This window comes from Pistacia vera, unplaced genomic scaffold (genome assembly GCF_008641045.1).
Source record: "Pistacia vera cultivar Batoury unplaced genomic scaffold, PisVer_v2 Contig583, whole genome shotgun sequence".
NCBI lineage: Eukaryota > Viridiplantae > Streptophyta > Magnoliopsida > Sapindales > Anacardiaceae > Pistacia > Pistacia vera.
In genome coordinates, this window is record NW_022196427.1 from 421,287 (window position 1) to 445,825 (window position 24,539).

The 24,539-nt window shown below is 32.3% G+C and overlaps 2 protein-coding genes across 2 annotated transcripts; one reads left to right on the forward strand and one right to left on the reverse strand.

Moving 5' to 3' along the window:
- The first annotated feature begins 606 nt into the window (after positions 1-606).
- On the forward strand, positions 607-13,215 carry LOC116109590 (THO complex subunit 1). The gene is made up of 21 exons (XM_031395820.1): positions 607-704; positions 787-870; positions 964-1,038; positions 1,792-1,885; positions 3,565-3,710; positions 3,842-3,913; positions 5,861-5,933; positions 6,027-6,092; positions 6,187-6,233; positions 7,611-7,679; positions 7,832-7,957; positions 8,037-8,102; positions 8,192-8,233; positions 8,481-8,597; positions 8,719-8,801; positions 10,178-10,244; positions 11,188-11,259; positions 11,385-11,435; positions 11,723-11,782; positions 11,868-12,017; positions 12,771-13,215. The coding sequence occupies exons 1-21, from the start codon at positions 702-704 to the stop codon at positions 13,017-13,019; spliced, it is 1,812 nt and encodes a 603-aa protein (XP_031251680.1). The 5' UTR covers positions 607-701; the 3' UTR covers positions 13,020-13,215.
- Positions 13,216-16,496: 3,281 nt separating this feature from the next.
- Positions 16,497-19,538, reverse strand: LOC116109591 (cilia- and flagella-associated protein 20). Its single transcript, XM_031395822.1, has 6 exons — positions 19,428-19,538; positions 19,182-19,255; positions 19,043-19,074; positions 17,763-18,004; positions 16,867-17,103; positions 16,497-16,763 (listed from the first exon to the last, which is right to left on the reverse strand). Exons 2-6 carry the CDS (start codon positions 19,232-19,234, stop codon positions 16,755-16,757), a joined length of 573 nt encoding a protein of 190 aa, XP_031251682.1. The 5' UTR covers positions 19,235-19,255; positions 19,428-19,538; the 3' UTR covers positions 16,497-16,754.
- Between the last annotated feature and the right edge of the window lie 5,001 nt (positions 19,539-24,539).

Below are 24,539 nucleotides of genomic sequence, written 5' to 3' on the forward strand. Positions count from 1 at the left end.
TCTACAGGTTCATAATTTTGCATAATATATGAATATTTTGTTATCCGTTATTTCTATACACTTATGTCAAAATCTAAAGTTGCACTTCATAAAGTAACATAAACTTGTTGCTTGATTTTAACTAAGTTCTATGGATATCGTGATTATAATGATTAGTTTTTCATTTCCACAAATATCATAATCACGGTAAATATTTTTTTTTTTTTTTGCTTTAAAATAGTACATTTTCAAAATATAAAACCTAGAAAAAAAGACCCATATTAAAAGAGAAAAAAAAAAACTCCAAAAGAAGAATAAACACTAATTATTTTTGCATTGGGTGTTGAAAGATATGATTTTTGGAAATTATTTTTTGCAGTAGAAAAGAATTATTAACTAATTTTAATTACCTCAGTAAGTTTTAATTTGATTATGAAATTACAAATTTCGCTTAAGTTAAATTTTCTTTTAATTTTTTAGAAACTAAAAATATAAGATTTAAAAAAAAAAAAAACCATAATAAAAAAGAATATTTTTTTTTATTATAATTATACCATGCTTTAAAATAAAAGATGAAACGGAGAAATAAAAAGGAGCGGGTAAATTTAAATCGGATACGGGTTCAAGTATTCGACCCGGACCGATCCATCCATGAATCTCGCTGCTACTGCACAGGCATTGTGTATTCCACGTCTTCGTTTTCATTCAGTCCATCCTCAAATATGGTGAGCTTCTCTCTTTGTCTACAATTTTTTTAATTTCAATTTATTTTATGAAAATTAATTTAAAATTAATTCATACTTTCAGGAAGTTTTTAGAAAGGCTATACTTCAGGCCGGTCCGCCTGAGAGTTTCGCTCTACAAACAGTTCAAGAGGTCATAAAGCCTCAGGTACTTTATTTACGGTGTTATCAATTCGAAAACTTTCTCGTTCGTGTTGGTTTCTTGGGAAAATTATTTACATTCCGTGTGTTGAATTGATAGAAACAAACGAAATTGGCGCAAGATGAGAACCAGATGTTGGAAAATATGCTTCGGGTTTTGCTTCAGCAATTAGTGGTGCGTTTCTTACAATTTTGACTTCAGTAATTGAGATTCAGCATGTTACTGGCTTCAGTGTTTGTTAATTTTTCACTGTAAAAAGTGGTGGTTTTAAATTTATTTTTTGTGCTGCTGGAAGCATTCTTGAATGCACTGTTAATTTGTTTATTTGAAACGAAATTGGCACAAGATGACAATAAATTAGAAAATATGCTTCGGGTTCAGGAATTGGTGGTACATTTCTTACTGTTTTGACTTAAGAAATCGAGATTCAGCTTTTTACTAGCTTTAGTGCTGTTAATTTTCACTGAAAATAGTGCTTGTTTTAAATTTATTTTTTTTAATGCTGAAAGCATTCTTGAATCACTGTTAATTTGTTTATTTGAAACGCATTTGGCGCAAGATGACAATTTTTAGAAAATATGCTTTGGGTTCAGGAATTGGTGGTACTTTCCTTACTATGACATCAGGAACTGAGATTCTGCATTTTCTAGCTTGTGTTTGTTAATTTTCACTAAAGAAGTGATGTCTGAGAATTGCTGATGTTAAAAATGTTACTTGAAGTGTTCTTTTGATTCCCAAAGCTTTTTGTAATGCTGAAAGCACTCTTGAATGTCTAGTTAGTTTGTTTATTTGAAACAAAATTGGTACAAGAGGAGAACCAGTTGTTAGAATAGATGCTTGGACTGCTCATTTAATTCGTGAAACCACTTAAATGATGCCGAATGTTCTGTTTGTTAGTTTACTTAAGAGATTGGTATATTGGTACAGTCCTCCGCATTGGATTCAGGAGAGCCAGTAATGCAGTATGGACAATCAATTGATGATGGGGAAACTAGCCAGGCTCAAATTCCACGGCTTCTTGGTTAGTAAATGCTTTTGTTGTTAATTTTCTGCCTTACAGTTTATATTTGTAATTCTTTGAAAAGGCGATGTTGGACAATTTGTGATTCCAGTGCAATGTAAAGGAAGAAATTGGATTCGCTTTGCAATAAAGTCATTGGTGTAGCATTGTTTGTGATTGATAATATACTTGTGATGCATTGGTTATTGTATATTTATTGCAGATTCATGCAAAATGACACTTTTATGTACATGTATATTTATTTATTTATTTTATTATTAGTTTCTTTGTTTCTAGTTCTTAAAATTTGTGAAACTTCAGCCATTAGTGTTGTGTGGGGTGGGGCCTAAGGCCTTGGATTTGATACAAATTGGTGTGAAATTATTTCTCTTTGTAATAGAGGATGAGAGCGGAGGTAAGTACATATGTTTTTTTGGTGCAATTTATCATGATGTGTACACATTCTTTAGTATTTATCAGTTGGGAGGTGGGGTTATTATATACTAAAAATGGACAGGATATATGACTGATACCTATTGTTTCTTGTGTTCTTTTATTGTTCTGTTGAGACATAGAGGAGGGTATAAGCACTCTGCTGCAGGTCCATTTCTGTTAAAAACATTCATCTAAGAGACTATTCATACGGTATTTTCTTAGCTTCATGGCGGCTTTTTGACATATTTTCATCATCCTGATTTGGTTACATTGAAAATATCTGCCAAATAGCTTGAAATTGGGATTATTTATAGGCATGGAGATCCGGCCAGCTACATTGGCAGCCATTTAAAATTCTTATCAACTGATATGTTCTTATAAGAGGAAATTCAGATTGGTATATATAGGTGTGATATCACTTATATTTGAAGTTTTGTGGCATATAAGGATGGGTGAGCGAGTTGTTATTGAAATGGGAATGTGAATTGAATGCTATGATTACTCACATCTGGAAGAAGTTATAGCTATGGAGATTAAGTCTTTTGACGGAGTGCGTTGTAGATTTTTCATTACTGTAAATGAGGATATTCTTACTCAAATTATTGATCTCATCCTACTTTTGTGTTGGGAGTCATCCCTTGCTTTTGTTGATGTTTCCTGGTTCAATGGAATTTTCATATTTTTATTGGGTTGTGAATCCTATTTGAGGATTCATTGTTTATCTTTTTAGCCTCAATCAAAACTCTCTGGGCAGTAAACTTTGTGGCTAATTGCCCATTCTTGCCTTTTCTTGTCACCTCTGTCAAATAATTATAGGGTGGATTTCAGGTGTCTTTTGCAGTGCCATGGTCATTTCAAGTATTGGCTGGCTTACAAGTCCAAAAGTGCATATTTTTTTTTTTTTTACTATCTTTCTTTCTGGTGTGTGGTATCTACTACTTGGGATAAGGGAACTTAAGCGTGTTTGAAATTTCTAACTAGTATGCCTCTGAAATAGGCAATCCAATAATCTGCATTGTGGCTTCCTGGGTCTCATGTAGAAAGCAATTTAATGGGATTCTTATGGTGAATTTGCTAATATCTTTGGAACCATTATCATCCTTTTTGTATAGTTTGGAGGCCTATAAATAGACTTGGTTCTCAGAGCTGTTTGTAGTTCTTTAACTTTTACACTACTGATAATGGAATAAAATTATACAAATCTGTGGTTTCTCTGTTCATTTATCTCTGTATAATTTTTTTTTCTTTTTCTGCTGGGATTTCAGATATTGTGCTGTATCTTTGTGAGAAAGAACATGTTGAGGGTGGCATGATATTTCAGCTCTTGGAAGATTTGACTGAAATGTCTACAATGAGAAATTGCAAAGATATTTTCGGTTACATAGAAAGTAAACAAGACATTTTAGGAAAGGTAATTTTTATGTTATTCCTGATTTTTGTGTTCCGTTATGATCACTGGCTTGATTGAACTCTATAGTTCAAGTTGTCCTTGCTTAATCCTGCCTGATACGTTCTTGAACTTGATGGTTGAATCTAATTCAGCAAGAGCTGTTCGCTCGTGGAAAACTTGTGATGTTGAGAACGTGCAATCAACTTCTTCGTCGTCTGTCGAAGGTAGTGTAATAGTGCCTTGTCTATTTATAGATTTATAATTTATAATTTATTACTATAAAAAATAATGAAACTCATTGGAATTTCTATGGTTAACTTTTGTTTCTTCTGTAATGATTTTTGTTTGTGCAATGAGATGAGAATACTTTGTTCATTGATAATTTTTAATTTACATCCTTTAAATGGTGCTTAATTATTGATGCACTTGGCATTATGAAATTTGAGAAAAATTGTCATGTTCCCTGCCATTAGCAGAGATTTTTTTTTTTTTAATTTCAATTTCTATTGTTATATGTAAATTTAACTGTTAATATTCTTGTTGGTCTACACTATGTTCAATAGTTGCAAAATGTCCAGTAAATAAGAACTTGATGTTCAGTACCTCCAGCTTTAATATTACATCTTTTTCCCGAATTATCCGTCACATTTGTTATGGTACACTTGTCCTCTTATGGTTCTGGGCTGCGGCAATGAAAGTTGCATTTTCATTCCTCCCAAAATGAGTAGAACCATTCCCATTAAGGAGGTGGTAATCAATGAAACAAATCTTCTTAATCTCCTGTATCTCTTTATCCATTTTGAAACACTGCCACCTTTCAACCAAATGCTGAAGCCACAGCCAAAGTTGCCTCCGGCAGTATTGCTTTCTAAGCTACAACTGAAGCTGCTGAATTCTCAGATGTCCTAATCGAAGAAATTTCTTTCTGTGCTGTTATGCCACACCTAGAGCATAAGTAGTTCTACTTACATTGAGTCTCAGATTGTTAGAACAACTATATCTTTCTTAATCTAGGTTTCTAGGTTCGAGATATGACAGAAAACTGTATGCTTGTGAAAACTTATTGAACATCAATGATTCAGAAATATATCTATGCCACCTCCAGTTCTTTATATAGATAGGTTAGCACAATAAAATTCCCCTATTTTCTGTAACATTCACATCAACTATCGTGCTTTATTATTATTATTATTATTACTACTACTACTATTATTTTTTTTTTATTATTTATTATTTATTTTTTTTTTTGTGAGCTAAAGCTGATATTTTTAAGGGTGTTTCCCTCAAGCCATTTCACTTACTGACCATTCTAAGGTTGGGAAAGACCTAGAGTATTTATCTGAGAATCATCTCTAAACCGAACTGGCTTAAGATGTAAAACTACAAGGTGATCTTCACATGCTCGCCTAAATAGAATCACTGTTGCATTGTATCTCACTTACTAGGCATAACAGCCTGAAAACTTGTATTGCAAAACCAAGAGTTCTAGATAGCAATTCTGTTGTTTCCTCTTGGGTGCCACTTTTTCTTAATCTGCCACAGATATTTATATATTTATACAATTATAATACCCAAGCTGTGGCAGCGAAAATACAGGAACTTCCATAGCCTCAAGTTTGATATTTTCATTACAGAGAAGATCTGAAGGGTCCTTCTCACTCTTGCTTTATCAGATGACCTTTTTAACTAGGTAGAATGGGAGACAGTGATGGCTGAAGGGCATCCTCTGAATTGTTACTTGCTAGTCAATGTGAAGGAGTACAAAATATATGTATCTTGGGTGATCTAAACTTTTGGCCTTACAATATGAAACCATATCTCATTAATCTTGCTGTAAAATGCTGAAGACACGAAAACCTGAACTTGCATGCACCCTATTAAATAAATGAGAAGGTTATGTAGATGTAGGTGACTCTTTTGATAGTGGATTGTAATGATTTGCCTTCAAACATTTTGTTTGAATATATAAATTTTACATATATAAATATCATTCTCGGTTCCTTTGGTTTGTTATTATTTTAGACAATAACAGATACACTTTTAGGCACTACTATCTTCTGCAGTTTAGAAAATTTTAGAGCTATGTTCGTATCAACAGTTACCTTGAAACTTGTTTGATTATGTTATTATGGATTCACTTTTTCTGTAATTCATTGAATTCAACTTTTTAGGCGACTGATGTGGTGTTTTGTGGACGAATCCTCATGTTTTTGGCACATTTTTTTCCACTGTCAGAGCGCTCAGGTATCTGATTGTGTTAAACCTAATAATTGCTTTTGTTTTGATGTCTTTTGGGGCTAGTTATGTTACTTTGCTGTTTTTCATTAATGATTGCAGCTGTAAATATAAAGGGAGTTTTTAATACATCAAATGAGACAAAATATGAGAAAGACCCGCCTGATGGTATATACCTAACTTCGCACAATTTTTTAGTTAATTTCAGTTTTTCTGTATTTCTGGTTAGTATTCATAAGTGTATATGGACTTTATTGTTCAGGCATTCCTGTCGATTTCAACTTTTATAAGACCTTTTGGAGTTTGCAGGTAAATTATGTTGCTCTTAGCCTATGGGACCATTCAAAAATTTGATTGATATCTTGCTGTTGTCATGCATCTAAATAGAAAATATAAAGATACCTAGTGATGCAGAACTAGAAGGCTAAATTTTAGGATATATCTTAGGAAATATTCTACATTAGGAATTTAGATTAGCTATTTTATTAGCTACTTTTGGCTTTCCTAATTAGGTTTTCTTGGGTTTGGCCTGACCACTTTAAATATTAGTCCGCAAGTTGTTGTGAATATTGAAATGATGAATGTTGGTTTTTTCTGTCAACTCTCTCTAGTAACTATTATTTTCTCCATTTCTAACTTAGTTTTACCTTCTCTCTCTTCCATCCTCTCTCTTTATTACCTTCTTTCTTATTTTTGGTCCTATTGGTCCTATATCAATATAGTATTAGAGCACAGCCTCATTCTGTTTATCTGAAGGCTTTCAAAAACACAAAAACCATCGCACAACCAGAAATATAAACTGGTTATCGTAGTAATATTAGGAATTTAGATATTTAAGTATGGTATTAGCTATTTTGTTTTCCTGATTAGTTTTCCTTGGGGTTTGGCGTTACCACTGTATAGGCCTCAAGTAGTTTTCTGGGAGACTTGGTTTGAATATTGGAATAGTGAATTTTGATATACTGTCTCCACTCGTAGTTCTTCTTATTTTCTCCCTTTTCTTTTTCCTTTATCTCTATTTCTTCCTCTATAATATTGTACCTAGTAGTCTTACATCACCTAGTTTTGAATGCTTTCATTACTACAACCTAATAAGCAGTTGTCTTCCACCTAATCCTCTTTTCCTCGAGACAAAATGGTGTAAAAAACTAGGTAGGTTCTAAATTATTGTTTTGCGGATGACTTCAATTTATGAGCAAACAATTCTGAAACCCACTATAAGAACAGTTCCTTAAAGAATTTTTTTTGAAATTTTGTTAATCAACTCTATGAAAAAATTATGAAATGACAACCCTATTTATAGCTAAATGATTCGAATCCTAATCAAAGTAGAAAAACATATGAAACACAGATGTGTTATAATGAATTAGGAAGATGAAATATAAATAATCAATTTAATTATATCTTGCTTTTGAGAGAAAGATCAATAGATGCTTCATTAATCCAAATGAATGGTGATTGTGGTCTGATGTTATAGTATATAAATAAATACATTATGTCAGCTCTTTGATTGTGCTTCACTGCTTGTATGTATGATGTCCATCGTTCAGAGTTGTTAGATTGTGACCCAGTGTTGCAAACCTTAACTGGTTGTTTCAATTAGACAACTTTGCATAGAATACAAATTGCAAAGAGTTTACAATAGTAGAATGAAATTTCCTGATAAATGTATCTTTGAGTTTTTAGGAATACTTCTGTAACCCGGCCCTGACTCTTGCTCCTACAAAGTGGCAGAAATTTACATCCAGTTTGATGGTAATCTTTCTTACAACTTATTGTATATATTTAGCTTTATTTTAATGTAGCTTTGTCTCTTAATTTTTTTACCCAAAAATAAAAGATTTATTACTATTTTGTTCTGTTTTGCTGTTGACATCAATTTTATTTTCTATATTTGAGGTCTGTAGGTTGTGTTGAATACCTTTGATGCCCAGCCTTTAAGTGATGAAGAGGGAGATGCTAACAATTTGGAGGAGGAGGCGGCAACTTTCAACATAAAATATCTTACCAGCAGTAAACTAATGGGTTTAGAGGTAAATGATGTTTGAAAGCATTGAGAACCAATCATACAGAATATTTTGGTTTAATCATTTCTATCTCCTTTGGCTGCAGTTGAAAGATCCAAATTTTAGACGCCATGTTCTTTTGCAGTGCCTTATATTGTTCGATTATCTAAAGGTGTTAATATTGGACCTTATATCTGCCTTTGTTTCCCATCTCGTAGTTGTAGCTGATTTATCAGTCTTTGTATATTTATCTTTTGTTAGGCTCCAGGAAAAAATGACAAAGATTCGCCATCTGAAAGCATGGTTAGTGCTGTTTTTTATCTCATATTTGTTTAACATTTTTTGAGTAATACCTATTTGTCCTGACTGCTAAGTTTTGATGAACTTACTACATTTGATTAAAGACTTGAGATGCTACTTTTGGCAGGAAGTTTCAATTTTGATATTTGATATGGTTGTTATTTTTCTTTCCTACAAATGTAGATAAGTAGATGCATACTTATGAGGTATAGAATTGAAAATTCTACTTTTATTTTGTCTGTAATTGCAGAAAGAAGAAATAAAATCTTGTGAGCAGCGAGTAAAGAAATTACTTGAGATGACCCCACCTAAAGGGAAGGATTTTCTTCAAAGCATTGAGCATATTTTAGAACGTGAAAAGAATTGGGTAAGCATGTTTTTATTGCAACTTACTCTCTTATTTGTTTTATATTCTCTTGTATTATCTTCTGGAAGTTACAGTGAACATATTCTAGCTAATTTTTGTTCGAAATTTGTCATGCTCTTAGGTGTGGTGGAAACGCGATGGTTGTCCAGCATTTGAAAAGCAACCAACAGAGAAGAAAACAGTTCAAGATGGACTGAAAAGACGGTATGTAAGGCAGTGGGTTAATAGTTCTATAATATGACAATAATATTCTTTGGAATTTGATGTGCTTTAGAAGAAATATTTAGCGTAGAATGTAGAGAGAGATTACTGTCTTCTGTGTAAGACCCTCTTGCCATAGGCCCATAACCTAATTCAATGCTAGGCTTTATGTCTAATATTGAGAGCTTTTACATCTATACTGTAGTCAAATTAGCTGAAGCTTATAGTTTTTAAGATCCAAACGCCTTCTATTGGTATGTGTATCATACTTGGTTAACATTGGAAGTCAATGATTTTTAATTTTATAAATCGTGCAAATTGTCACTATTAGTGAATATGTATGGGTATTTACCCAACAACAGAAGATGTCAAATTGAGGGCAGGTGTAGAGTTAATTCCCCAACTTTAATTTACTGCCTCTTTGAGGTTTGCCATGATCTAGCATCCAATTAGTGTTTGGTAAAGCCATTTTTGGAAGTGATTGCATTATAAGTTAATTATGAAATAATCATGTTACTGAGAAGTTTGAAAGGCAATCTGAAGTAGATTTTCAAGATCAGCTTATTTCATGGTTTGTTTATGCAAATATACAATTCCAAAATACTCTAATAAAATAATGTTTATTAGAAAATAAAATTACTCATAATTTATTAATATTTAAAAAGAAAAACTATTATCAGCTAGAGGATTAACATATAGCTGATGGTGTTTGGCAACCGCCGTTGGCACTTAATTGTTTTGGTGTAAGCTGATCTATCCAGTCGTGTTGGTGTTACTAGTGTTAGAGGCTGCAACATGTGATTGGGTTTATCAGCCTCCGCTGAATATTTTGGTGTCAGCAGTATTTTGGATGCGCTCTAGTGTTGATGGCTGACGAGTGACCAACAACAATAATTTTCTTCTTTGGAAAACTAATAAATTTAATTTGAAATAATATGTATTAAAAAATATTTTAATTAATTCATAAAGTATTTTTAAATGTTTTAAATATGTTTGTGTTCCCCTCAGTTACATAAATAAAAGTAGAGTTAAATACAGTTACCTTTCTTGATGTTTTTTGAAAATAGTTGTACCTCCAAGGTTTAGAAATATAACCTTTTCCCCCTATTTTAGTCAACTAAATAAATAGAGGTGAAATTTCATTAATGCCATTTAAATAACTAAAAGGTAGGGGAGGTTTGTAAATGTTTCTGAAACTTTTGGAGTGTATCTTTCCATATCTCAAGAGAGGTGTGTGTATTTACCCATAAAAATTCTATCAGTTTCTTGCCATCTTTCTTCTGGCATTGATTTTTTTACTGTCTATCAATTGTGATTGATACCAGACATATGTTTAGAGTTTCCATCTTTATTTATTAGTTTCTTATTTACTCTTACAGTAGGCCAAGGTGGAGACTCGGGAATAAAGAACTCTCTCAATTGTGGAAGTGGGCAGATCAGAATCCGGTATAGTAATATATACTTAGTACTATTGCTATTTTTTGACATGCAAAAGCTTGGCATCAGAACATTATTTTGTGAAAATTTACTTGTCGTCAAACAATCGCATAGCATCACACTTTGTGTTTCAACAGTGAAGTTGTTGCTATATTGCCAACTCAGTGATTTGGATTATTAATCAGCGGTAGCATCCAATTTTATCGGACAACCTATTGACTGTTCTGGGGTGGGTTTAAGGTTGTTCATAGCTTGAATAATTTGTTTGGGCTGTATGCTTACTAGTTCTTTGTAATGCTACCAATGAGACAGTTAATTGAAAAATATTGCAAGGATAAGCATAAAGCGCTTAAATTTGGACCTTTTTACAGCTATTATTATGAGACAGTGAGCCTTATTAGGAATGCAGTCCCTCCTTCTAAGCTCGAAAATCTCTCTATTGTTCTTTGTTTATTCTCTATTTGAATGTATCTTATCAAAGTGATATATGACAAGCTAAAAACTCAAAATTAAAAAGGGAAAGAAACCAACACAAAACTAGCCTCATTCTAACTTGTAGAAAATGTAATCAGATCTATACTTAAGAACACTAAAAAGTCATTCATGTTCCTGTGCATGAATATCATACACATCCCAGCATGAAGCTTAGGGATTGTAGTTTGCTTCTCCCAGCATTTTAAATGCTTTTTATGGGTGATGCCACTAAAATATCTCAAAATTTCATTGATGGAATGTCATTCCAACTTTGCTTTATTGTTACTTACATGTATAAATAATGCTAAATTTGATTTGTGTGGTTTCTTAAAGTCTAATGTTCTCCCGGAATGTCATTTCCTAGTTTCCCTCGGTTACTTTTCTTTTCTATATATTTTTAATTAATAATTCATATGACATAATTAGTTTTAGTTATCTGGATAATCATTCTGTGTAATATCTTCATTGACATTTCCAGAATGCTTTGACTGATCCTCAACGTGTTAGAACTCCAGCCATCACAGAGTACTGGAAACCTTTAGCTGAAGATGTAAGCACCGTTTATTTTTCTTGAAACATACCCGTTGATACCTCCATATCCCAGGAAAAGTTCTGAAGTTGTCCCTTATTTTTTGGTACAATATATTATTCATGTTTTCCTTCTTGATATAACAGATGGACCCATCTGCTGGAATAGAAGCTGAATATCACCACAAAAGCAACCGGGTAAATTTTGGTTCTTGTAACATTAAGTTTTTCAATGGTTTGTTGCTTTTGAGATGTTTTACTTTGGGCAAATAATGATAAATTGTATTCGATATGATATTTGAACCAAGGCGCTTAATTTTCTCTAGTGTATTGCTTTTAAAAAGTAGAGGAATTAAAATATCTTTTAGATGATAGGTGTAACAAAATTATCAAATATGAACATGATCGAAAATATTAAATTTGGATATATAGGTGATAATTTGATTCTTGGATATGTAAGTAATTCCTTGTAATTCTTGATGCAGGTTTATTGCTGGAAAGGTCTCCGTTTTTCAGCTCGCCAGGACTTGGATGGGTTTTCTAGAGTATGATTAATATACAATTTAGAATTTTTAAAGAGATGATTTAGTTTCAATTAGCCTTATGGATATTACAGCGATACCATTGCAGTTTACAGACCATGGTATTGAAGGAGTTGTGCCACTGGAACTTCTGCCACCTCATGTCCGATCCAAATACCAAGCTAAACCAAATGACAGGTCTAAACGTGCCAAAAAGGAAGATATGAAGGGTGCTCCACATCAAGTCGAAGAAAATCAGGTAGCTATGGGATGACATTTGGCTTTTAAATCACCATGTTGATAGCCATATTTGTGTTCTACGCATGCATTAATCATTGAACAGACAACTTTGGTTCCCAAACTGGCCCAGACCAAACTATGTTTGTGCGATACCGTTGCAGTATGTTTGTAAAAGGAATTGCCTCTTACTCTGCTGAACTTGGCTTATTTACAGCCCAGATAAGCTTAAAATCCTCCCCAAACCGCCAAGGAAAAGAAACGCCCTTCATATCTTTGAAACCATTTTTTCATACTTTCATTGTGCTTACCTCTTTCTCGTATGCCCGTATATTTTGCCTTGCAGCAACCCCAGAGGCCACCTTAAAGTTTAGTTTAGTTACAAATATCATACTTAGGCTAACAGGTGCTAAAGTTTAATCGCTCCACCTAAATGACTTTTTACAAGGTCTTAAAGATGATTAAAGTATCATGGTAAAGAACTAATACTGAGGGAAAGGGGTGGGGAAATCATAAAAAAACTAAAGCGAGCCTTGTGTGCGGACTTGGACTTCTACTAGAACCTAATGAAGCTTAATTTTTGGCGAAGTATGTCAAGATTTTAGTCCTAAGCCAAGAATAAAAGACTGGAAATTTTGGTAGTCTCAGTCATGTAGCGTTTATTTTTCAGAAGTCTTAGATGATGGAAACGTAAAAGATGACCTTAAAAATCTAGTAATATTGAATTTTTTTTTGGTTTTGTAGAATTTTGATTATGGCTTTCTGATTTTGTTAGGTTGCAACACCTGCAAGTGAGAATGATGGCGATGTAATCAGAGGTGATCTTGAAGCCTCAGCAGCTCCAATGGACACTGATGCCACAGTTGCAACTGGTAACATCTCCCAAGGTGGAACTCCAACGCCTGAGGAACAACAGAAGCTCTCTGACACCGATATCGGTCAAGAGGCTGGGCAGTTAGATGCTGATGCAGGAATGATAGACGGGGAGACGGATGCAGAAGTTGATTTAGATGCAGTTGGCTAAGCGGAAAGAAATTATTTGACTGTTCAACATCTGATTATAGCGCGTAGCTGTGAATTAAAAGATGATACTATTGCTAACTGTCTAGAGCTGGGACGCAAAGACGGGAGGTTTTATCTGTATTTCTAGCGAGAGAAGATAGTGGCAATTTCTGTCTTTGAACTGGTAATACGATTTATTTATTATCTTACCATAATTTTTTTAATTTTTTTTTTTTTTTTTTTTTCATTATGTGTCTTACTTTTGGGTATTTGCATCTGAATCCTGAAATTTTACAAAAAAAAAGAAAATGGAAGGAATATGTGGTGAGTGTGAGTGGCCTTGAATTGTTTTTGAGTTTAATGTTATTGTTTAGATCAATAATCCTAACTCGTTTGATAAATTAGACTTTTTAATTAAATATATTTTAATAATAAAGCATTTAAAAAAGTTTTATAAATAAGGTGTGATATTTTGATTTTGATTATTTATATATCTTTTTAAATTTTAACCTAATTGCTTCCTAATTTCCATAAATATACTAATACAACGGCAAGTCTTTAAGATTGAAGATTCTTCACTTATAATATTCAAATTTAATCGGCTTTTAATTTTTTACTTAAAAATTTATAAATTTAATATGAACGCTTTATTTAATTACATATAGGTGCTATGCATGGGGATGTGAACACGACACCATTCTTCTCGGCAAATAATAGTACCTACGAATCTACCTTACTATCCATTATAAAAAGGGAAATGCTACATTACAAAAGAGTCTTGATGTGACATGTAGTATTTCCCTTAGAAAAAGCCCTAAATTGAATCAAATTGGAGTTGTTTGTTCATGCATTAAAACAAATATTTACTAATTATAACAACTTTATACTAAGTTAATCCAATTTTTAAACTAATTAAAATTTAATTTAAAGTAAATTGAAAAAATTTACATCAGAATTTAAGAAAAAAAAAAAAAACGTTTTGAGTCAAGTGGGTTTCGATGACTTAAGTCGCAGATTCAAACTCGTTTGTTCCCAGAGCGTCCTTAACTCTGCTGATCCCTAGTTTTTTGTCTAAAATCTGGCAGCTCTTGTCTTTAAGCAACCACTCAGGCACCGCTATTCAGTCCGGCGAACTCTCTGTGAAGGGAACTCTCTCTATCAAGTCTGTTGAAGAACACTCTCTCACAATGTGTTTGATTTGTGTTTATAATTAATGATAAACCGAAATTAACTCTCTCAATGCCTGCTTCTCCCTGTCTCTCTCTCAATTCTTTGCACAAGTCACAGCTCTTGGACATTCCATCTCAGGAACTAAATCAAAAAATTGAAAAATTTTGATACTAAATTCAGGTGTCAAGAACAAGTCTAGTTCAAAATAAACAATTCATCTCTCTTTTCAATTTTGTTTTATTCTTTTAATTGCTTAAGATATAACCCTTCTTGAATTATAATAATAAATGCCTCCTACTAGCTAGTAGCTACTAGTCCATATTTGTTTTTAATCTTGAAATGGCATTTAAAAGCATAAAATACAATGAATTCTGGGAAGAATAAAACTATGTGCACTAATCAATGTGTACTAATCCAAGTACTAACATTGGAAATTTGAATTCCCTCAAAAAAAAAAAATTTCAAATTTCCAATGTTAGTACTTGGATTAGTACACATTGGTTAATGCACATAGCATTACTCTTCCGGAAAACAAATGAGTAAACGACTTCCTTAATGACACTTTCCCACCCAAAAAAAATTCAAAATATCAATTTACTACCCAAAGTTTATATTTCAACCAATCATCAACCGATTTCGGCTTCATTGTAACCTCATACCACCACTATTTTCTACCTCCATCATGACTAATTAAAAACCCTCAAAACTTGTTCCTGTCGACCCCTCCAATCGCTAACAATTGAGCGATTTGTGGAAAGCACAATCGTCTTTCCCAAGTCAAAGTCCGACCAATCCTGACCACCAAAAGATTTACAGACATCTCCTCTTCAAAAGCTCCAACAGTTTGACCGAGTTTACTCTTTGTTCGTCACAGAATCGGAAAGTATATTTTGGGTAGTACAGGAAATATAAACTTTGAATAGTAAATTGGTATTTTGAAACTCTTTGGGTGAGAAAATGTCATTAAGGCAAACCTTGGGTGTGAAAAAGTGGTTTAATCAAAACAAATTTAAGAAAGCAGTATCATATTGGTCAATGGATATGTGAATGGAAACATGTTGGATTTGTGAAAAAGGTAATTTATTTTTTTAATACAAAGTAAATTTAATGTTGATTTACTTTTAAGTTCACATTTATTTATTTTGTTGAATGGAGAAAATTGTTTTTCCCATGCATGCCATAAGGAACTTTAGGCGATACACATGTTGGGACTGACTTGGAAGGAAATGTTTCGAAATCCACAGTAGTTATGTGGTTGGCATCCACTTGAAGTCTATGGGGCCCGTGACCGAGAGTTTGGGCGTGAAGAGATTGCAACCCAATGAGCTAAGAAAAACTCATACAATCAATGAGACAAGACATTGAGAACGTCGTTTGTGAAAGTGCCAAAAAACACTTGTTGAGATAAAAGATAACCAACTCAACTGTAAGGAGACTTTCAAATTCACTATATGGGCTTTTACTTTTAATGATAACTCTAAACCTTGATGTTGACATNTTAATACAAAGTAAATTTAATGTTGATTTACTTTTAAGTTCACATTTATTTATTTTGTTGAATGGAGAAAATTGTTTTTCCCATGCATGCCATAAGGAACTTTAGGCGATACACATGTTGGGACTGACTTGGAAGGAAATGTTTCGAAATCCACAGTAGTTATGTGGTTGGCATCCACTTGAAGTCTATGGGGCCCGTGACCGAGAGTTTGGGCGTGAAGAGATTGCAACCCAATGAGCTAAGAAAAACTCATACAATCAATGAGACAAGACATTGAGAACGTCGTTTGTGAAAGTGCCAAAAAACACTTGTTGAGATAAGAGATAACCAACTCAACTGTAAGGAGATTTTCAAATTCACTATATGGGTTTTAACTTTTAATGATAACTCTAAACCTTGATGTTGAAGTGTTGACATAATAATTCATTTATTGTGAAATAAAATGTTGTTTTCCTTCTTCATACCTTGATTTTTCTGTCTTTTTTAACAAGTACATCTATATTTGTGATAGAATAGAGTTTGAAAGATCATCAAACAAGCTTGATTTGAAATCCATACCAGACATTATGGAATTCAATATTCATCTAAAGATGATACAACAAAAGTACCTTTTTTTACATGATTGAAATTAGCTATTTATAATATATGCGTGATCAAGTTCTTTGTTTACAAGAAAATAAAGAAACAGAATTTGTGAGACATTAAAATCATATGTTTTTATAACCTTAAAACGGAAACTTGAAGAATTGCATTAATACTCGTGTAAAAATGAATTTTTCAATAAATTTAAATTCATTAATCTAAGACCTCAAAAATATGTTAAAACTTGAGTACGACTGCCAAAGTATTAGGTCATTAAGGAATCGATCAAACCAAGCCACCACAAGCAAAAATATTTCAATACCATAAGAGCACAGAAAATCCTGACCAGAAGTATATCATCGTTCACAACTGGTAAACCGTCCAATAAATCAGTTCTAGATATTTGATTTTTTTATTTTTTACTGGATGATGAGTAATAGAACATACAGAATCTGTATCCAGTTACTTCACTGGTTGTAAGTTTGAAGCTCTCTCCTGTGAATGTTGTTATGTTTTCTGCAATCAATATTTAGGACAAACAATAAGAACTTGCCACCAATGAGAAACAACAAAAGCATAGATTTTTTACAGGTAAAGAAAATTTGGCTTGGTTTCTTACCTGCATTGGAAGGTACAGTTTAAATTCTGGTGGGAGTTCTTCTTCAAAGTACAGACGATCGGAGAAATATATCCTCCTCAGGCGACAGTTTGCATGAACCTGAACTCGCAAAGTCTCGACATAGTTGGTTCCATAAGCTCTCCTGGTGAAATCAGCCAGATTCAACTGGATTTGATTCCAGCCCTCATCCAACCGCAGTGGCATTGTGCAAATATATGGTTTCACCCGTGTGACACTCTGTAAGATTAAGAAACAATAAATAAAAATTGAACAAAATTGGTTTTTCAATTCATATTTATGGCCACTGAAGAAAGTGAATTTAATTCCAAAAAGACAATATTTTTACTTCTATTACAGTGTGTTACACTCCATTCCGTCTTATATCATATCCAAAAGATGCACAGAACAAATTATACAGCCGCGTGATTACTGATTCAAGGGAAAATAAAATGCCAATATGGATGAAGGGCAACAGCAGGGATTCTTCCCCTTTATCAGAGCAAACTGTCCAATGACACATCTAACAACAAAAATCCTTCACCAGTGTCAAACTAAAAAACTCAGCACTTGGGTATCACCTAAATAAAACTAAAATAAAACCAGTTGAACTGTATCACACATAAAGGGTTTCTACCTGGGGCTTGAGTATGATACAAATTTTCATAAAACAAAAGTTAGTAAGGAGTGTGAGGAAACCACATTACAAGTTCTGATTAGTTTAATATTTAACCAACAAAATTTGCTGTAATAATTAATGTCACTACCCTAGAAAACTTCTAACCACATTACTGAAACAAAGCAGCCTTTACCTACCAAACTATAATAGACAAATGAAAAAGACTTTAAGAAATAATTAAAAACAATAAGCATCAATAATCATGGGCAAACTTACAGACTTGAAAGTTAGAAGCTCGAAAACGCCGTCGAACATTCTTATCGTCCAACACCTGAATCTCAAATGTGAAATATTGCTTCAGGTTCTTGACAATCATAACCAAGAATGGGAGTTTTATGCCAAGTGTTGCAGCAGGGTCTGCCGGGCATGTAATGAATGTGGATTGTATATTTGACCCAATTATTTCAAGGACATTGGATTGGATGTCCTCATCGTGAGGTCGCTTTACGTGACCATCAACAACTGCAGAAAAACTTGGTATAAATAGTAACACAAAATATATGATTGAAAACAACAGATAGTAACCGCACCATCAAGTCAAGTTCTTATACACCAATACAAGAATAACATCTAAAAAGACTAAATAATGTTCACCTCTAAAAAATAAAAAAATAAAAAAAACTCCTTTCGAAAAGATGATAGAAATGGTCTGAACAAATGTTCCTCCAAATTGCTTAAAGTAGAATTTTGCAATACTCAAAAACATAAACAGTTATTTTCATAGAAACATGTTCAGTCTCAAAAGGAAAATTCTTGGCAGAAAGAATCAGAGAGGCAGCAATTAACAACCACCATAGAAATCAAATTATAGTACAATACACCCCTTTTCATTCCCTTCACCATTAAAAGAAATTAATGGGCAAGGCAGCACACTGTTACCACAGCTCACATTTGTTTACACTTGCACAGATAAAATGCTCTTAAGTAATGCAAAGGGCAAGCTAACATCTATGTAACCACAAAACACAACTGTATGCTACCCCAGATACTCGTTCAAATAGGCAAGACGCAATAAAACAACATGATAAGTAAATCAAAGACTTCGATTCTTGTTTGTGCACAAAACACTTCGCAGAAAGAATGAAACAAACAAGATCATTTCATTTTAATTTTAGCAACATAGCAAAAGATATTCTATTTGTAATGAATAAAGGGGTTGACAGGATGTGTATACGTAGTTCAGGTCGATCAGAAGGCACAGAAATAGCTAGAACTCAATTCAAAAACCAAGGTAAGAAAAAAATCACATTATATTTAATCAGAAAACCTATTGTGCTCATGCAGAAGTATTCACTCGTTACAGAATCTCTCGCCTAATATGTGTACTTCTTAAATAAAAGAGTTAACAAGCAGCCTTGTCCCCACAAAATGATTCTTTTTCAACAGAGACAAGGCAACAAATGAAACAAAATAATACAAATTATTAAAAAAAAAATAAAAAAATAAAAAAAGCTTTGATACATAATCACCAGTAATATTAGGAGAGCAGAAGGAACTGACCTTCTTTGTCCCAAATCTGCAAAGGTTTGCTCCTGAAAATTCCAAAGAATCACAGATAATTCAAATTAAGAGTCGATTAAAAATATAACAAAGAATAATAATAATAAAAAAAAAAAACAGAGAAAAATTAATAACTCACCCGAGACTGTATAAGATGGATAAGAATCCAGATTGAAACGTGTTCTTAAACATCTTCAAAATATCAAACCGAAACTGAAAATCAAACCAAATATTGAAATTTTCGGAATATAACAAAGTACAAACCCTAACGAAATTGGAAACATTTAGAATCCTTAAACGCTTGGCTTAGCTGAAACGCGAACGAAAATAGTAAATTACTGAAACACTTGAAACGAATAAGAAACCAGTGATGAAGATTTCCTACCTGTTTGTTTCTCGGGAAAGTTTAAGCGCACTATTTGAAATTCCCTTGTCGTACACTACTATTTTCTTTTCTCTTTTTTTATTTATTTATTTTTGGATTATTACAGACCCGTGTAGGTCTTGAACTCTGAACGCTGAACGGAAAGTGTTTTAATTATTAAAAAAAAAAAAAAACTAAAATTATAAAAACTCCTTTAATCAGGGTTTGTAATACTTTTATGAAAATTAATAATATTTCGGATGATAATTTATTTATTGTTTTTGTCATATTTATTTCAAGCCTCGAGAATTCCTAAAGCTACAAGACTGAAGACCCTAGTAACTAATAATCCCCATTTTCATTTGCACAGAATTTTAATTATTGATTTTATATATTGTAGATGAAAAAAATCTACCGTTATGAAAATATGGTCTGATCCCGTGAGGTTGAGGTTACTGACAATCCGCTAGACCTTCATCCATAAAAGGATAAGCCTGAAGCTTACAGAAAACACCGGGGTGGTATTTGCCGTAGGCACTCCAATGCTCAAGTCAGCAAGACTGAAAGAGATTATTTGATAGGGATTAAGGAGAAAAAGGATTACCAAGAGTCTTGTCGAAGGCTAAGACCACGGCGGAGGCGTCGGGTTCTTGGGAGCAAGAACTTTATGAGTATATAGATGGTTTTGAGTAGTCGAGATTGAATAATGGAAATTGCAGGGCAAGCCTCTGTTTTTATAGTGAGCCCAAAGGGTTGGAATCTTAGTAGGACACCGAGTCCTCTTTTGGGAGATAATCCTTATCAAAAAAGAAATATGATTTCTTGACTTTATCAGATTAAGTTTAATAGTTTGAGTAAAATTTGAAATCTTAATAGAAGAGAAAATAGAAGGAGATTCTGATTTCCTATTTATGGATTGTTACAAGCTAATGGGCTGAAATCAAGTTTAGCTTAACTTATAGGATAGCCCAACTCATAGAGTCGGTAGTTCACAAGGTGATTTAAAGCGTAGGCCCAATCGGGATTGGGCTGAGGCCTTGGGCCGTGATATGTTTATTTCGTTATTGGGCCTCGTCAGGCTCAAGACGATTTTTGGCCCTAACATATATGCATAAATTTTAGGTACAACAAATAAATCCAATGGTGTATTAACATATTCCTACCAAATTATATCATACCGTTTTAACTAGAAAATTAATAATATATATATGCAGTAGAGCATCTTTATAGTGATATTCTATATAAGAATAATCTTCATATAGTCATAAAAAAATTTGGTTTTAACTTGGTCTAGTTATAAATAAGAATAAATTCCACATTGTAATAAGTTATAATTTTTCTAGGTTTTGTCATAATAATTATATGTATATTACAAAAAATATATGTTATGTTAAATTAAAGGTTTGAGATAAAATAAAATATTTATCTAAAATTGTTTGGGACAATAATTTATGTTTTAAAGTTGTTACTACATCTTTTAACTTACAGTTACATAATAGATCGTCAGTATGGATACCTTTTTGTTAAAGCCAAAATATTTCTAGCTTCTCAAACATGGACACGAAACATTTGGTATTTCCGGACTATCATCATTAGGATTATCTCCTTTTTCTTGTCTAATTCCAATAATGATTTATTTTTTAATTAAAGCATACACTGACTTGTTATTCATTTAGATGATTGAGGAAGACATTAAAATCCATTTGATTAGTGTAATAAAATTGTCGAATCTGATCACTCAATTCTGCAATGACTCTTTGATTATCCTCATCCATTTTCATTTGTAACTTGCAATTCATCAAAATTGGGAGTCCTAATTTTGCAGTGCTTAAAATAATTGGCAACAAGCGGTAAAACAATAAATTGAAATCCTAATACTACTAAAACATGAATTATGAAATAAGAAATCAAAACAATAATTTTTGTAATTACCTCTATTAAATTATAATCTCCTTATAGTAATAAAATTAGTTGGTCTGACTATTATGACTATAGAGAGGTTCTACTGCATATAGGATTGGGATATGATGACTTAATATTTTGACACTCCTTGTAAACCATTCATCTTTGTTGATCCTACTGTGACAAGAGATGTTGGGTAGACATTAAATGTAATGAACTCTAACTTTACACTTATCACTATTAGATTAACAAAAATGAATAGTCAAAAAATGTCACCATATCCTGATTTATATACTATATTAAATCATTTAGATAATTTAAGCCAATAATGCTTCTATTAAATTCAATACCAAAACACCCATACTTTGTTCAAATATACCAAACAACAATACTTAAAGTAAAAAAGCCTTTTTCATTTGTGATTCAAAATAATTTTTAAAAATTAAAATACGATTCAAATTTCTAAGTTGTATCTTAATATTTTTTATATGTGAAAATGTATTTGATATAATATTTAAAAATTGTTTTTAGATTAAAAGTTATAAAAAAACTGTAAAAACAATTTTTAATCGTTTTCTAATTTTACACTAGTTTTTAAGATTGTATTCAAAATCTAGTTTTAAAAGCATTCAGACTCATTTTTACAAAATGCATTTTCATAAGATTAGTAGAATCTTTTTTTTTTTTTTAAATATATTTGAATTCTATATCAAATTAACAAATTTCTTCTCTATATTCTCTCGTATTCTCTTTTATAAAAGAGAAAACAAATTAAAATCACAAAACTTTTTGTTGTTGTTGTTATGTTAAAATAATGACTTCATTGATGATTCCAAGTATTATTTAATGATTTTGTGGTAAAAGGTTAGATTATAAATGACAATACCATGAGCACATTAATTTTCTAATTAAAAAATCATTGAGTTTATATGAAAAAATATTCGTTGATTCCTTACTTATTTGAATGCCTTTATCAATTTAGTTGTTGCTAAATTTAGTGACAAAATAAGAACTAGATATTCAATTTCGTGGGTGTCTATGTATCATATTATATATATGTATATTGTCTTTTGAAAACATTTTGTGGGTTTACCTATAATTTATTATTCTAAAGGATGTTTAATAGGATAATGTAAATTTAAAAGGGTTGTTTTTTAATTTGTATGCATATTTTTATTGACTACTTGGAATATCCGTTGGCATATTCCCGTGGTTGCTTTTGGATTATGAGATTGTCTCAATTTACTCCTATGAGGACTGAGGATTCGCATGGTTGGTTTTTTATGGAGTAAACGATTTTTTCCCAGACTTTTTTCCACCCAAGGTTGGCCTTAATGACACTTTCTCACCCAAAAAATTTTAAAATATCACTTTTTACCCGAAGTTAATATTTCGTTACTATCTAAAGTTGATTTCGGCGGTGAAAATTCTTTTCGTCACCATCATTTGAACCTCTGATCTCCTTTCTACAAAACTCTCCTCACTTCGACATCTAATTTCTCGTTGAATGTCGGCCATCGCAAAGCTTGGGTTTTCTATTCTTAGCTAATTTTTCGGTTGACTCTGACTGCGAATATTCAATCGGTTACTACCATTTGATCCACCTGTCTCCACTCTACAAAACCTATCTTACCCTGACTCTTGGTAACTCTCCGAACACCAGCGGAGAAAATGAAGTGTATTTTAGATATTAATAAAATATAAACTTTGGGTGGGAAAGTAGTATTTTAATACCTTTTGGGTGGGAAAGTGTCATTAAGGCAAACTTTGGGTGGGAAAAAGTAGTTTACTCTTTTTTATAGTAATAAAAAATGTTGGTCATTACTAGTGACTTTGCTTTTTAACAAACACTCCACAGGATAACCATTACTTGTGTACTTAAATTTTCATTTTAAATGACATACTTTTTCATGCACGACTTTCCAACAGTATTATTTATAGTTTTATTTTAGATATTTTTAGGTGGAAACGGTATAGCTTTTGTTTGATCAGGATAGTTTAAGAGGATAATGTTAGAGATGGCTCAAAATTATAGTTTAAGAACTTGATATGGACCATTTAATTGTATAAAATATGCTACTTTTTCATAATATCACTTAAGATTGCGTTTGATGATTTATTTTAATGGTTTTAGACTGATATTTCTATGTTATGATAAAGTTAATAATTAGTCTTACAACGCTCATTATATTTATTATTATTATTATTTTAAAATTTGGTTTATGCAATTTCAATGAGTCGCTTTCACTTGTTTGTTTGTTTGTAATACAAGTTTATCCGTAGAGGAATCTTTTGTTACTTTTGATGAATAAAAGGTGATATGTCTTTGTTGAACTTTACTTCCAAACTTTTCCTATATTTGAGCTCTTGACACTTGATACCTTATCCAAACCTTACATTATAAATATTCCTTTTCAGTTTTTGAGTTTCCAATATTGAGACAGATTGATCATGTTACTTAAAAAAATAACAAAAGAGAGAGAGAGAGAGAGAGAGAGAGAGAGAGAGAGAGAGAGGTGGAAACTAAAAAGAACAATAAAGATTGACTCACAATCCAATCTCACAAATTATTTCTCACAATTCTGACGTGTTAGCTTGCAATTGGTCAGACGAAAAAATTCATTAGAAACCAATCATGAGTTGCAACGTTGGGGTTGTGAGTGAGAGTTTATGAGATTGTGTTGTAAGTGTAGTATTGTCCTAAAAAAAATAATGAGTTTATGTTAATTTATTAGTTGTTGATGATTATTGTGAATGTAACAAAACATTTTCAATAATCAATTTTTGTAAAAAATCTCGACAAATTCAAATAAGAAATCAATGGTTGAATAATAATTTAGACATACAATCTTTGTACAAACTATTATATACAAATTGATATAAGCACAAAATGAACGATATAAAAGAAATAAAAACATCAAGTTTACAAATAAGGATTATTGATGTCCAATAAAAGAGTAATATCACATTAATTCATATACAAAATATATGTAGAGAGTTTGTAATTGTGACATTTTTCTTTCGTTAACAAAACAATCCTACTGTAGACGTAAAAATCTACCTGTACGGAAGGCGGGTCTGATCCTGTGAGGTTGAGGCCACTAGCGATCCGCTGCACTTGCACACGTAGAGAAACAAACGCGTGAAGCAAATGGGAAACACCGGGGTGGTGTTTGCCGTAGGCACTCCGACGCTTAAGTCAGCAAGGCTGAAAAAGGCTAGTATAGTAAG

Coding starts and splice junctions, on each gene's coding strand:
- LOC116109590 (XM_031395820.1), top strand. Junction 8,802..10,177: donor CAAGATGGACTGAAAAGACG/GTATGTAAGGCA, acceptor TTACTCTTACAG/TAGGCCAAGGTGGAGACTCG. Junction 10,245..11,187: donor AGTGGGCAGATCAGAATCCG/GTATAGTAATAT, acceptor TGACATTTCCAG/AATGCTTTGACTGATCCTCA.
- LOC116109591 (XM_031395822.1), bottom strand. CDS start 19,234: ATGTTTAAGAACACGTTTCAATCTGGATTCTTATCCATCTTATACAGT. Junction 19,075..19,181: donor TCCATCTTATACAGTCTCGG/GTGAGTTATTAA, acceptor TGGAATTTTCAG/GAGCAAACCTTTGCAGATTT. Junction 18,005..19,042: donor GCAGATTTGGGACAAAGAAG/GTCAGTTCCTTC, acceptor GTTTTTCTGCAG/TTGTTGATGGTCACGTAAAG.